The 16,300-nt window shown below is 42.0% G+C and overlaps 1 protein-coding gene across 1 annotated transcript in view; it reads right to left on the reverse strand.

The window, feature by feature from the left end:
• LOC311274977 (slit homolog 1 protein-like) overlaps window positions 1–16,300 on the reverse strand; it is a 59,692-nt gene that overhangs the window by 30,965 nt on the left and 12,427 nt on the right. The window contains exons 2-4 of the mRNA XM_084383108.1: window positions 14,366–14,437; window positions 13,033–13,104; window positions 12,881–12,952 (exon numbers count right to left, since the gene is read on the reverse strand). Coding sequence (XP_084239234.1) covers window positions 12,881–12,952; window positions 13,033–13,104; window positions 14,366–14,437 — 216 coding nt within the window. The remainder of the gene's footprint in view (window positions 1–12,880; window positions 12,953–13,032; window positions 13,105–14,365; window positions 14,438–16,300) is intronic.

Consider the following 16,300-nt stretch of genomic DNA (forward strand, 5'->3'; position numbering starts at 1 on the left):
TCATAGTTTGGGTTAAAGTAACTACGTCAGTCATGTAACAAAAGTTACGTCATTGACATATGTTAACTTACTTACGTAACTTAAAAACAAGTCATTCTGGGGTCTTGGTCACAAACGGGACACGAGCCCCGGTCACCACCGGAGGGAAAGTCCACTGTATGACCAATCCAAAAGTCAGAGACAGTTTAAGACTCAGACAGAGAGAGAGAAATGGAGACTTGATAGAAGGAGACGGAGGAGAAGTCCGGTTGTCCTCGAGGCCAGTGAACCAAACTAACCACTTATTTTTGTCTGTCTGTTCCTCTCTGTTCACTTCCAGTTACATCCACTCATGGACATGAGCAGCCGCGTTGTTGTTAAGGGATTTTAGGTCTGTTTGTCAAAAGTTATTTATTCATCTGCAATACATAAGAAAGAATAAAACAGAGCTCAGCTCAACAACAACACGACTGTATGTGGTTTCAAAGCTTGAACCTCGGTCTTTTCAGGAAACACAGCTGGAAGCTTTTAAGAACATGCTTTCAGGGTTTCAGTTTCCGAATCAGCAATTTAATGAAACACAAACATGCAGCAGATTGTAAAGTGTAATAAGTTGTGATATGAGCTGTGATGTGAAGTGCTTTTCCCCTTCAGTTAGAGCAGGACATGTTATTTTATTTTCCAAAGAATATAATTGTAGGAAATCCAAAATATTAACGTTCTTCATGGTGAATAGAGCAAATTTGTTGGGCAGCAGAGGGAAAAAATGTGTGTTTGTGGCAGAACAGAGAACACAGGGAGCAGAATTGATTCATCTAAAAATCAAAGTCTAGTGCACAACATTAAATATGTAAAAACTGACAAATATAATCAGAGTAATTGGTTGACAGCCACCTATTGTGACCATTTCAGTAGAAAGTCTAAACAGCAGCACTACACATCAAACTAACTGCCTTCGTTTGTTCCTTATTGCAGTTGTCTTTCTTTCCTTTCTCTCCAGATCTTATTCGATACAGTGTTTTCTTGTATTTCTGCAGATGTGTGAGAAGACGAGCTCAGTGAGGATTGTGAGCGCCCACAGGGAAATCAAACTGTCAGCTGACAATATTGGAATAATTGGGTTTAGCTGAGTCTAGGCCAAACAGAGCTGTGACTCCGAGCTAAACGTGTGTCCGTTCCTATCACAAACCTTCTCGGTGTCCAGACAGTCCCCTTTAGGTCTTGACCCCTTGGCTTCATTCAGTGATATAATTCATGTCATTCTGCATCACGGTGTGACCTGGTCTGACCTAATTGGCTCTAACACGCCGACAATAACAAGAACAGAGGTGGATGCAAGCAGTATAAAACACCCTGTGTGGTAACAACTAGATATTATTGTATGAGCATCCCATGGGAAATAATACATTCGGAGACTACGAAGGCGGGGTAATTTTAAGTGGGGGACTCAATAATAAACAGCCGCGAGAAATGGATACGCATGAAGGCATTTTACATATAAGGTTTGTTATTACAAGCCAACAAGGCTGCCAAACGTCCGACCACAGTTCGAGTCACACCAGTGGATACTTTTAAGGATACCTGGGGACATTTCCAGCCATTATTGTGGCGACCAAAACCGAGTATTTTAATCCAAATGATGTTTTCCTAAAACTAACCAAGTGGTTTTGTGCATAAACCTAACCAGAGCATAAGCACGACATTGTGACGAGACAAAAAATAGAAAATTCAACCTAAACAAACGTAAAGGTGCAACATCAGTTTTGACCTATCTGTGGTTTTCCAGAAAGATACACTGATTCTGGTAACTGGGTTGTGCATTATCCCGAATGTATCCAACAACCAACTGAGCAAAACATATCATAAAGGTGTCAATTCAACGTCTTTCATCAACGTTCATGTTTTCTGAGGAGCCAGAAAGACAGTTTTCGTGGCGTCTTTTTTTAGACATTGCTCAACGTTCACTACTGATGTCTGATGATGATGATCTTGTTTTCATGACATCTTTCTTGGGCTTACTTCAGCAAAAGTCATGGTGGAACTGAACCTCCATCCTCAGCCTCAAAACATGGGGGAGACATTCAACCAGGTGGACCTAACAGGGCATCATTCAAATTCAATTTTATTTACCTCAAGTAATTTTACTCGAGGTAACGGTGCGTCGCACATCAGATGATACATCAGAGAGTGAGGATGGAGGTCAGTGACCATGATGTCATTTTTTACTACATTACCAGGTTCATGATCATGAATTTCACATCAGAAAGATTTCTACATTTCGAGTACAACTCCCATGATCTCACACTACTTTACGTCCTTTAAACTACGTCTTTTATTTTGATACAGAGATCCCTGCAGCAGAACTAACATACTGCGCGATTAGGTTTAAGCCGAGTAAATGTACTGTAACTTTTCTCTTAATTGTAAGACAAAGACACATTACAATGTATGTGAATTCATACTCATAAATACTTTACACGCCTCCACATTCACAGCACACATGTTCAATTCAGCTCTCTCTCCCTCTCTCATGTTCACACACACACACACACACACACACACACACACACACACACACCGATATTAAAGATGCTTTCCCATCAGGTTGTCAAGATATCTGTTGCCGGGACACCAGCAGGCTGGATATGATGTTTACTGGAGGGAAACACGGACTGGTCACAGCTGGACGTGTGTGTGTGTGTGTGTGTGTGTGTGTGTGTGTGTGTGTGATGAACAGTAGGTAGTCTCATAATATTTGCTCTCTCTCTCCTGCTATCTCCTCTATTCACTTTTCTGATCCGTTCTGTCATCTGCTGTGTCCCTGTCCTCCCTCCCCTCCGTCTGTCCTCGCCCCTCTTCATCCTCTCATTGTTCCGCCGTCTCTCCTGTCGTTTCAATATCCTCCTCATCCCTCCTTCCCTCCCTCCCTTGCCCACAGTGGAGGGTGAGAAAGGTAAACTTTCCCACTCGTTTTCTACTCGTCACCCCTCCGTCCATCCTTCTCTCCAGACTCTGGGTCAAACACGGGTTAGTTCCAGTCAAGCTGGGAGGTCACGGAGGCAAAACTGGGAGGGTATCATGGACCTACTTGGTGGTGGTTTTAGACTTTTTTAGAAACCCAATTCTAAGAAAGAATTGGGATTAAATTCCAGTTTTGCCAAAAACTATGGCAGTAAAGACGGTAAAGTTTCTGTGCTTTACATACAGCATTACATAACTGTTGTGACAACAGTAAACACATCACTGAGAAAACTCTACCGGGTCTAATGAGTTACCTTTTTCTTACTCAAATTCACACACACAAACTGTCTCGTTTGACCTCCAGCCATGGCAGGTCAGCAGACAGAGTCACAGCAACAACATAGTTAATATTTAATTGTCATAGTCTGGTCCACTCTACAACCTGACACACACCAACACACACTCAGAATAAACAACTTGAATAAGTTATCATCCACACAACAGGAAGATACAGAGAAACAGTCGGAGGAGGAAAGAAAGGTGATGAGAGAGAGAGAGAGAGAGAGAGAGAGAGAGAGAGAGAGAGTAAACAGTCTTTAAGAGACAGAATATAAAATATGATAAAACATGATGTCAAACAATTGGTTAATTATTTTCTAACATGAAAGCGACTTAAACTAAATGTGAAGTTTAGCAGAAAGTTTAAAAGTTTAAAGAGAAGCAGACGCCATCGAAAAGGGAAAGAAGAAAAATCTTCTTATGTTACGTCTGAAGCACAAACACTCATTTTTCTCATTTCCCTTCTGTCTTTGTGTCAGCCACAGAGCTACACACACATACACACACATGCTAAATATTAGCCTCACACAACATCCATGGCTGCCCCATAATTCAACACAATCCGAGCATATTACACCACAAACACGCTGCGAAACACACACACACACACACACACACACACACACACACACACAAATGCACATTAAGGCATATGCGTGACAAACTAACATGTTGCTGTTGGTGGACACAAACACGAACACACTGGGTAAACGAACATGACCCGCAGCCACTGAGCTGAGAGAGTTTGTGACCTGATGGCACCAAGAGGGCCGTAACCATGGCGACAGGCCAAACTTTGCCAGCTCAGGAGGAAAATATTTTAAATGTCCTCTCTGTCCCGCTTTTGCCCAGTTTTGGGGCTTTTTCAGACACATGTGTTGGCTCGGCTTGAATCAGGTTGACTTGACGCATCAGGGATTTGCATTTTCTATTACAACAGAGCTACAGTACCTGCTTGAAGGTTTGCCTTTAACTACTGATGCATGTGTCTTGAACAGTGGGGTCAAAGGACTAGCTGTGAATACTCTTCCTTCCCTCAGAATTTTGTGAAGAATCACTGAGAACAAAGCTCTGCTAATTTGGTGCTAAACATGTTTTAATTCATTTTCATTTTTCATTATTAACGTCCCTTATTATTATGTTATTTTACAGGTGCAGTATGTAAGAATCTCTCATTCAACGTATACTCCTATAGGCTACTAGTAACCTCTGTTAGCCGTGCATCTAGTAGTCCAGACTTGGAGCTTGGAGCACCAGGGGAGAGTTGTTTTTTACACCGCGAGTACAGGAGCTTTGGACCAGGATAACGCATTAACTGACTGAAGTGATTTAGTTAAAAGCTACAAAAGTTGATGACTGAGAGCTGAACCCACAGAGACTTTCAAAAATGTCTTTCTGCCTAGTCTCCTGTCTCACAACACACCCTTGTTTAAGGACGAGAAAGGTTGTATTCAGCAGTTGGCCACGGCCCACTGGAAGGCGGGCTGAGTGGCCCCGACCCGGGCATAGCATAGCTAAACTGCACAACGTGGTTTGACTCAGCACGTCCCAAAAGTGCCAATGGAAAGTCCTCATTTCAGTGTGATTGTTGAGGTTCTTACACATCACTGTGAGGAGACATTACAACACAAAATTAGTTCAAACAAAGTGCGACTATTTTGGGATCTTTGGTTGGAAAAGAAAGATAATTCAAATTTAAGTTCTGAAATAATTAATAATATAATATAAAATATAATTAAAATAATTAAGAGGAATATTTCACATTTTTAAACGACATAATGAACTCCATCCTTTCTATCCCTTCTCTTCATCATCACTTCCTGTCTTTTCGTTCCTCCTTCTCCAGTGAATCTTTCCGTTATGCCTCTCTCTTCTTTATAGGTCCTGTTTCTTGTACTTCTTGTCACCTCAGGCACTACTCCCTCCTTCATTACACCCACTCTCTGCTCTCTCTTTGCTTTCCTTTCCATTACTTTCACCTCTGCTGCAGTAATCCCTCTCCTTCTCAACTTCATCTCTCTCGCCCTCCACCTAAACATCGGTCTTCGCTCCATCTTCTTCCTTTGCTCCTGTTTCTTTACTTCATCATTAGCCTCTTTCCTTCGCTATATTTCTTTTCCCTCCCTCCATCCCTCAATCCCTTCATCCACTGGGGAGCAGAGCGCTTGATGGAAAACCCCACTGGTGGAAAGAGGAAGCGATGGAGGGAAGAAAACAACGAGGAGGAGGATAAAGACAAATGATAGGGACAGAAATGTGAGCGGTGAACATGATTGTCCGCTGTCTCCCTCTAACATTTGTCTAAGTGTCAATCTAAGGTCAGTGATTGGCTGTTTGAACAGTTGTGTGTCTTTTTCCCATCATGCTTTTCCCCTTTCTCTCACTGTGTCGGCTTTACTTTGGACAGACATGACAGGAGAAATCACCGCTGACCTCCGACAGACACACACACACAGACACACACTGTGGACCAAAGAATAACAGCGGAGGAGGTTTGTGTAAAGGGAGTGATGGTGTCTGTCCTGTTATCCAGTGTGAAGCTGTTACCACAAACAGCAGGCAGCGTCCCTCGGTCCCAGCTTTAAGAAAACTCAAATTCTGGGAAAATCCTGCTCCTGTGTGTTCTGTGATGACGGATTTGAGCCCCGTAGATAATGTAAATATAGAAATGCATGCATGTGCAAATGGACTGAACACACGCAGGCATATCCACTGTCGGCTGGACGCTTTTCATCCAAGGCCCCTCAAACGAGTTTGTATTGTGTGTTAACTTCTAGCATGGGAAGCACTTTTAGGGCTAAAGTAAACATGAAAGTACTACAATGTAAAATACTCTCAGTATTGAACATTTTGCGAAGGGATTGCTCGTAATGACAAACCCACAGAGACACAGACACAAGCAGTCCTAATCAGAAAGACTGCAATATCAGTCGACTGTGAAATCAGCTTACTAAGACCGATGTTTACGTTTCTTGTTCGGCGGTGACCTCTGGTGGCTGCAGGAATTATTACAGCAGCAAAGGAAGAAGTCAGAGGTAGTGGTATAAAAAGGGATAGAGTCCACAGAAGCAGGAGTTTGGGGCGGACGATTGGGTTAAGTCAGCACATGCATTTCATCCAGGTGACGGTTGTTCCTGTCCGGTGTGAAGCGCAAGTCAACAGTGAGCTATATTTTGCTAACGTTGTTGAGTTACGTCACATCCATGAGTTACATACATTTGTACATGTGTAGCGAGTTATTTTGAACCCAAATCACAATGTTTTCTTAAACCTAACCAAGTAGGTTTTTTGCCTAACCAATCTGAGACTATACGATTGAAGTATTCAGTTGTTGAGGTATGAGAATGTGTTGCACAGAAAATAATCTCAAACTCTGCAGCTCTACCGAGCATCTTTGAATGCTTTTCAATGCTGCTTTCATGGAACATTTAACGTACGTGAACTTCTGTCAGCCTTGTTTTCAGCATTACCAGAAAAACTGTTTTCAACAAATCACATCTGTTAAGTGCACTGTACACTTTAGACGCAGGGCTATCTCAGAGATGGGGATTACACCGATCCAACTGCATGGAGCCATTGTATGTTTGTATTTCAGTTGTTTCTTACAACTTAAAACAGGCCCAGAGCTACTTCGGTCAAATGCTGCAATGCTCTTTTGCTGTTAAGCTCCAGAAATGTTTTGCGGACTATAAAACTTGAGCCGACTTTCCATCGGCACGTGGGTGGCATAATGACTGAATTTTAATGCTATGGGTGAACTGTTCCTTTAACATTAGTACAGTTTCTGTGGTGGCAATTTTTTCACTAAATTACCTAATTTAAACATTCAAACTACTGCCTTGTGTTTTTAAAATTAAGATTACAAAGTTCACACATGAAAGGTCTTCTTCAGGTTCAACAAGAACATGCACACAAATACAGTAAAGAAAACAGAGGCAGACAGCAGCAGATTGTAGCGATCCACAAACATCCAATTATCTCGTAACACAGCGAGACAGCAGACTTGTATAAAAACTGCATGAATGCAAAATTATCACATCGGCAAACACAAAATGAATTACTGCATGTGCACACACACACACACACACACACACACACACACACACACACACACACACACACACACATACCACAGACACACACACACACACTGCTGTTGTATGGATGCAAATCTGTGTAATTAGTGCACAGACACACACACACACACAGAAACAGACAATTATACAGTACACATGCAAATACGAGCAATTATCAGACACATTCACAGACGTATCACTCCAGCGTGCTCTTGCTCTCTCTCAGTAAATTAGTCGGGTAAACGGCGAGGTCACATTCAGGTTAGCCTCTAAACAGCCGCGGCTCGGCAGCTGCCATCAGCACCTCTGTCAGCTTCACACCGTTAATTAGCCGCCCTCAGATGCCAATCAACTGCACTAATGAGGACAGCGCTGCCTTTTTGCCTAATGAGAGAAACTCTCCAAGTGTCTGAGGGGAAAGTTACTGTTACCGCAAGGACACACACTGAAAGACACATTAAATCATGCACACACGCACACTTTTACATTGTCATTCTGTGTATAAACCCTTTTTCTTCCTACTGCTCCTATTTCACTCACACTTCTCTAACTTGTATTTTCAGACCTTATTCACTTCAACTCAGCCTAATATCAGGAAGGTGTGGGGGGAGGTTTTTTTTAAGGTATTCAGCTGTCTGACAAGCACTTGCAATGGACTATACAGGCCCCTTAACTTAAATAAACTTATGCAAGCTCAAAAAGAGAAACTAAGTATTTACCCATATTTTATCTAGTATATCTAGTGAATGTTTCACTTTCACTTTTGATTTTAACATCTTTTTTTCCAGCTTTGACATCTAAACCGTTGTTTGACTATCTCATCTGGATCTGTAAAGATCAACAGATCATTGTTTTTATGACCTGACAACTATCATTTTACATTTTTCAAATTCTTTCTTCTTTTCTTTTTCTTCTTTAAAAAGATAGGTGCATTTTACAACAACAGTTTGACTTTATCCTGGTGACTTTTTGCAGGTTAAGGTTATGATTCTAGTCTTCAACAAGAAACAATATTGAACAAAAGATAGAAATTTAGTTTGTTTGGTTTCTCTACCGAGTAAACCCTCTTCCCAAACAAATTAATAAAGGATCTCTGAAAAAGAAAATAAACCCAACATCTGCAACGCTGTTCGCGTTACCTCCGGTACCAGTCAGCTGGTCGTCTTCACGCACACAGAGCAAGAATCCTGAGGTGCAGCTGCAGCATATTTTTTCTTTTGGACATGCATGAGGGTAGAGAGAGTAAAAAATACTGGAAGAACGCCGTTCATTGAGTTCAATGATTGTAATTGAAAGCTAATTCTTATCGCTTTTCAATTACGAATCATAATCATGACAACCCCAAAGACATTTCTGTGGATAAAGGACATATTGATGTTTTTTTTCAAAGTGAAAACAAGTCACTATCAGAATTCATTGTTCAACTGACACTAAATAAACCGGCCACGTTAGCTGTCAGTGGAAGAAACATTAATATATTACATCTCTCAAGGCTACTGGGGCAATTTTCTGTTCTCAAAAGAAACATGATGAACACCATAGAAAACTGTATGTGAAGATGTGGGAGTCAGTTGCATCATTACTCGCTGACTTCTAGTCTTACAAACATGTTGAATGTTTTTGTTTTTTAAAATACATCTCTGCCTGCTACTCGGCAGTCTCTTCTTATTTCCTGCCTTGGACCATGTGCTCATGCATTACATGACCTAAAAAAAAGAAAAGAAGAAACAACCTGCTCATAAAAGCTCTGATCCACAGCGCCAGTAGGGCTCAAAAACTCACCTGGCCCCTTTAAGCAACCTCAAACAGGATCACATCCAGATTTGTGCCAAATTCAAGCATTACACCGTCATGTTTGAACAGGGTTTGGATGGTGCACAGGTTTTTGTTGCCGTTTACATTTACTGTACATGTTTTTTTCCAGATCATTGCTTTTTTTACTGAAAGTAGGACTAGTCTGCTAAGTTGTCTGTCTGAATGAAAGAATCCCATCACTCCACACCTGCTGAAGCTCTGTTTCCACTGGCAAACCACACAGTTCACCTCCAGGTCAAGGTGAGTACATGTGTGAGAGATATCTGGCTACACTCCCATAATTCTTGGGTTCCCCTGGGCGAAAGGGAGGTGCTGGGAGGGGGCACCCTGGTACACGAACATACACACACATATCCAGGAAGCCTCTGGCTATCATCAAAACAGACAAAGGACTGTTACTGGGTGTGGAGCGAACCCTTCACACAACCACAGAGCCAACAAAAGACTGGGAGAGAGAAAGAGAGAGAGGGAGAGACAGAGGGTCCTTAAAATCAAGAAGGTAGAGAAAAGTGAGGACGGTGCATAAGGGAGGAAGACAAGCTGACAGGAAATCAAGACTGAGGAGAAAGCTGTGATCACAGTAGTTAATGTGACAGAAGGGAGGGAGGCAGGGAGCCTCCTAACACTGAACAGGTGTTGATAGGACAACCTGCAGCAACAGTGAAAACTTGAGTCATGAATGTATGATGAAATAACATGAAACCAGGTATTGCACCATTTTGTGGGATCTAGACGTAAATGTCTTTCTGTTGTCTTTCTGGTAGCGGTACATGTGTTCGTCCCAAACCGTCACAGAGTTCCAGTGCATGCAGTCATACAGAGGATACGTCTCACTGCCACACTGTGGGCAGAGTCAATATAACCGTTCTGCTCCACACCAGTAAGTGGCGTAAATGGGCTGTATGCTATTTTCCAACCGTCCATTAAACAACAAAAACAGAAGCAGAAGACAATTAACTTTTATCAGATACTCTGTCAATGAAATTTGTTAACTGCGATTTTCGTGTGTCCCCCATCTCGGCTCCCTACCCTGTTGGTTGGCTACTAACCATGACTGATGATAAAGAAAAGATGACACAGCCTGACGCCAACGTCTGTAGCTAGCTAACAGAACATAAACATAACTTCTATTAATGATGGAGGCATGTCATTGTTTAATACTAAGTTAATCAAACACATACACGCTATTGGACGTTTTCAGCACCATCTGCAACACATTAACTTTAAATTCGATACCGAAAGCAAATTTACGGAAGATTAAAAACTATTCATCATGTAGACGGATGTGGAGAGACAAATGTAGACAAAGAGTGAGGGTACAAAACTCAATTTTGCCAAAGAGAGAGAACAATGCACACAAACAAAAAAGCAGCCCAGTGTGTGTGTGTGTGTGTGTGTGTGTGTGTGTGTGTGTGTGTGTGTGTGTGTGTGTGTGTTTGTGTGTGCTTCCGAGGGACATGGGCTTTATAGAGTCCATCAACACAGCAGGAGGAAAAGAAATCGCTCCTGCTGGAGGAAGTGCTAATGGCTCTGCACTATATGTGTCACGCTATGTGTATGAGTGTGCATGTCTGTATGTGTGTGTGTGTGTGTGCTGATTGATCGAACGTGCCAAGTCCATCTCGGCATTCCCTGATGGGAGCCAGAGTGTGAAATTGCCAAAAAGGCAAAGAGCAAATAATCAGGACAGACACTTTCTTTTACCATTCATCACTCTCATACCTTCTATTTGTCTCTCCCACACCCACACACACACACACACACACACACACACACCTGTTCATCTGCACCTTCCTTCTGTAATTAGTTGTATTTTTCATGGCTGATAGCCACTTTGCTCCCTCTGTGCTCAGAGGAAAAGTAAGAGTGTCTCTTTGATCTCTCACATTTTCTGTGACAACCACCAAATCCATCACACACACAGACACACACACACACACACACGTCATAAATGTATCAATCAGTGAGAAATGTTAATTGAAGCCCTCCGTTGTGTTTGCTTTTCTTTCTCTCTCTCCAGCAGTGTTTGTGTGTGCGTATCCAGGCGTCTCCAGGCAGTAGCAGCTACCTTCTCCATCCGACACCGCAAACACACAGTTCTAACAAAGGCTTCAGAGCAGCGTGTGTGTGTGTGAGTGTGACACATTTACCCGCATAGTAACCAACTGAGTCCAAGCTTCCAGTTATTAAACAAGAAAAAAAAGCTCTTTGTGTGTGTGTGTGTGTGTGTGTGTGTGTGTGTGTGTGTGTGTGTGTGTGTGTTCGGTTGTCAAATTAAAGCTCGACTGTGCCTGCTGCTCCTGTGGGACTCTGTAAGTGATTTGTGGAGCGTCTGCTGTCCGAGGGGAGACTATTTGCAGTGTTTTCTAGGTGAGAAAAATGGGTCAATTTTTGATCCAAAAACTAGAAGGCACAAAGCCTGAATGTCTCTGTTACTCCTCTGTGTTTGTGATGGTTTAATGCTTTAAAACCAAACATTTATTGCTTATATCAGCTAATGTTGTGCAAATGTACGATGGTATAAAGGCGAGGTATGTACAGAGGGTAAACTGAAGGGTAAAGGATTATTGTGCTGTGGTATCTGTGTGTTCGGAAGCAGAAAATCAAATGAAATCTGTATTTTCCAACAAAGAAAATTCATTTAGTCACAGGGGCAAACAAAACACAGAGGCAGTCGAATTAAAAAAAAAGCATGTCTACAGTAGCCAACCATTCTCCCCAAAATGAAAATACTTTCCTCCAGTCGACTCACACAAGAATCATTCATCACGAAGGCAGAACAATCACAGTTTAGGTTTTGTGGGGAATAGAACAGAACTCGTAAACCCAATAACCTAAATTGTAGGCTGCACACAAAAAGGCACAGAAACAGATGAAAAAGCCAAATTTGATGAAATGGTGTGTGGAGAGACAAGTGGGTAACAAGGACTGTAAACTCTACGTGAACTTCAGCTGAGCTGTGGTTCTACACTGAACTATGGATAATAACATGGTACCGTCTCAGTCACGGCACGTCCACTATTTTTCCTCTTTGTCTTTTTTTTTAAGGCATTAATGTCTTGTCTTGTCTGGGATCTAATCAACCACTGAAATTATTTTAATGACAACGACAGGACGCAACTTGATCAGAAAGCAAATGATCAGAGTCTCTTAACACCACACACTGCCAGCTATCGACACTGAGCCAGTTCCTACTCTAGAACCAGTTCTTTTGCGTTTCGACAGCCTAAGAACCGCTCTTGGCCAGGAAAACCGGCTCCAGAGTGGCACCAACACTTTGCTGGTCTAAAACAAAGGACCGCTTATGTCAGGGGCTGGGGGCGGGGTTATCATGACCAAGGAACAACTTAAACTGCTTATGACCGCCATGTTTAAAAACCAGAGCTAGTGTAGCGTGTTCTGATTCATCCACGGGAGAATAAAGAAAAACATTTCCTAATGGACCCCAAATCGAAGCCACAGTGGTCAAAGGACATATACAGTGACTGAATGATGTGGGTCCACAGTGGCTCTCATGCCCATAGAAAAGCAAACCAGTTGTTAAATGGTTCACAGGTTGAACCAACTCCTAACCAGCACTATCTTCTTGAAGGGGACCAGTTCAAGAATCCAAGCTTATTTGGTGGAAAAGGGGCAACAGAGGGAGTAGGGTAAGGAGTAGGGTGTCAGATTTAGATAGAGTACAGAGTATGCAGCTTTTATGGACTCACAGTCGAGACAGAGCTTCGTTCTTCTGAAACAGCAGCTCTTGGAGTTGGCTGAGTCGGTTCTTGTTGAGGCGACTGGGTGAATAAAAACAAAAGTCAGTTCATTCTCTATGTGTGCACTGTATATACATGTGAATGTGTTTGCGTGCTCTCACAGTCTCTCCAGCTCCTTCAGGTCATCAAAAGCTCCTCTCTCAATGTTACTGATCTGGTTCTCCATCAGATGACTGCAAGAAAAAAGAAAAAAGATAAATATGTTATAAAAAACAAACATTCAGCACAAATGCACTCCCACTGGTTGTTTGGTTTTAAATACCTGATAATGTAGCTCAAAACGATGCAGTTATTTTCTCTTTGGATATAGATTAAATAAATAAAACAGGGTTCTCTAGTTGATAAAGAGGAATGGCTTTTTTGTTAACTAACATCTAAGGCTTAATGCATACGGTGTGCATTTGCAGGATATATTGCACTGCAACACTGCAGGTACATACATAACCTGTATTAATGTAGATACGTGAATACATATTCTATGTTTATACAATGTAGGTTTCAAATATGTGTCTTCTATCAGGATGTATTGGTGGAAAATTAAACTAATTATGTCAAAAGGCATCAATTTTCCTGATTCTGTTAAATAAAGAGAAAACACACAAATAATTAAACTGAGGTTCTGCACCAACACAAGACAAACTGTGACATCGTTCACCTTCTCATTAATCAAACTGAACAAACGAAGACTCAACACACATCATTCCTCCCACAGTTGCTGCTGGGGTCTGTACATTTGATGAATACACTCCACAGACTTCCACATCGTAAACCACTGGTGTAACACTCAATCCCCTCCTGACAGCAACGAGCCCCGGGCTCCCAGCAGGCTGCTAATCTGTTTTGAGCAGGCGTCCGGAGATGTCATTAGTCCCTGGCATGTCATCCTTTTCACACCTCATGTCCGTCACTGACACTCAGCCCAGGCCTGGTCCTCCTCAGGTTAACGCAGGAAACCGGCATCAGTGCAGCCTCTCCCAGAGGGCACCGTGTTTCCAGGTCAAAAGGTCGCAGATAAACCCCTCCCTGTTGTAAATTTGACTGACACTGACACCAAACAAGCACCTCAGGGTGGCTCATGTGTCACGGCTGAGCCAAAGCATCATTCTGTTCCCTCCCTCTGTTCCCTTCGGCTTTTCATGGGGCCGCAGACATGATTCCCACATTCCTACCAGACCGAGGACTAGCAAAGAAATGTGGGAAAGAATCTCTGCTGAATGCATACGAGCTGTTGTCCTGTCAACAAAGAGCCTGACAGATGTCAGAAGTTCTGGCTCATTATTTTTCAGAAATGTATTTGTATGTTGAACAGAAAAAACAAACAAAAAAAATAGTAAAATGTCTAAACTGTTGTGATCGCTGCTCCTAATGAGAGTTCAGCCTAAAGGTCTCAATTGTAAACATACATATTTAGTAGTGACTGTGGCTGTGACTTACAGGACTCTGAGGTGTTTGAGACCAGAGAAGTCCGTCTTGGTGATGACTGTCAGGTTGTTTCCGTTCAGATCACTGAAAACAAACAAGACAACAACAGATTAGAGAACAGGAAGTGAACTGTGGACAGAAGTCAATATCAGGACTGTAATATGTTGTGGACAAAACAAGACATTTGCTGATGTCCTCTTGGACTTTGGGAAACACTGATGGACATTATTCCCCATTTCTGTCATTTTATAGAACAAACAACTTATCGATTAATCAAGAAAATAATCAGCAGAATAATCGACAGTGAAAATTATATAGTTTGAGCTGATACTTTGCTTCAGGTAATCAGATTTCAACTTTTAACCTGATTAGTGTTACAAAAGAAGCAGATTAAGCTTCGCTGGCACTCACTTCTGCTAGTTTTTACTTTCACTACAACAAGAGCTTTCTTCAAAGTCAGGTTCTTTCACTTTCACTTAAAAAAAGAAAAGAAGATCTTTCCTCGAGGAAACTTTCTTTGAATTTACACTGTAAAAACATCTCTGTACCGTACAGCACATTGTTTCTGGTCTTTGAAGTTATTTTCACTCAGATTGCAGAAAGTCTTTGCAGTGGGAGTTCACTTTGAGGACAATCTGCGTTTTCTTGAACTCTAAATCCGCTAACATCAGCTTGAAGGTTGTAAGAAAACCGAGGAGACTGTTTCTGCCAGACGTGCATTCAGACGTACAGTATGAGATTCCTTCCGAGATGAAACAGCTCCTGTTTGACAAGAGTATCATGTTCCTCCTCGACTCACACTGACATACAACCATTTTTCAAATTCTCTCTGTAAAGGCTTTACAGAGCAGAGGCTTCAGACAAAATGACTGAGTTTCCAGCCATTTTGTATACACACTTTAAGTATAAACTATTGTCAGTGTGTGTTATGTGATATAGTACTTATACAGGCACTCTATCCAACACAGTCGTAGAGGCTGCTGCTGGCGGGAGGGGTTTAACCCTATGACCTCATTGTCGGCGTTGATGGACATTTGCGAAAGAAAGAGAAGGGATGATGTCACTCTTCCCACGAGGCTTTGTGGAAGGAGAGGTAAACTGAACCCTGTGCTCGTACCTGTGTGTGTCTATGTGTGTGTTTGTGTTTGTGTGTGGAGTGTCATGTTCCCGTACTACTGTAAAGGGTGGAGCAGAGCGTGACCTTGTCCCGTCCTGTGTAAAAGACAGAGAGTGGATGTTGTGGCTTGGGTGTGTGAACTGGATCCACACTAATGGAAATACAAAGAAAAACACCTGGCAAAGATGAAAAAGGGAAAAAATACACGTCCATAATAACAGAAAATGAGCTGTGCACTGCACAAAAATCTCTTTGATTTTTTCCATACATTTTCAGGGTAGTTTCATCGTTCCAGGTGTTTTCTACGAATCATAGCAAATTGACAGTAGAGTTGGTAAAGTATTTTAGAGGCATTTTTTGTTATATTTGTTCAAATTGAATTGAATAAAAATGTCTAATCATTACATTCGGGCTGAATGACATGTTTGGACAGCCTATCTGTCAATCTACCTGCTAGAGTTGGGCCGACAATCTCCGATGGCTGACAGTCATCGACTACTGAGCAGTGAACCATTGTAACATTGTGATTTAAAAGGCCAAAGTTGTTGTTGCGCTTGGGAAAATGAACGTTACATCTCGTCTCAATGTCCCATTTATTAGTTCCTTATCAAACCTGCCCATTTACACAAACCTGGGACTTTCGGTTGCATTGATGGCGGGCTGCTGTCAGTGTTTTTCTTTGTTTCATACCGTTGTTATTTGAGGTTGAAGACAGCTAAGTTATGGACATACAAACTAAAGCATAGTGAGGTGGTCACACAAGAATGGAGGAGCAAGTGCAGCCGAAATTTCCCACAGCTAACATGCTAGCTTGACAGCTGTGAGTACTA

Source organism: Pagrus pagrus, assembly GCF_965226575.1.
Source record: "Pagrus pagrus genome assembly, chromosome: 2".
In the NCBI taxonomy this organism is placed as follows: Eukaryota; Metazoa; Chordata; class Actinopteri; order Spariformes; family Sparidae; genus Pagrus; species Pagrus pagrus.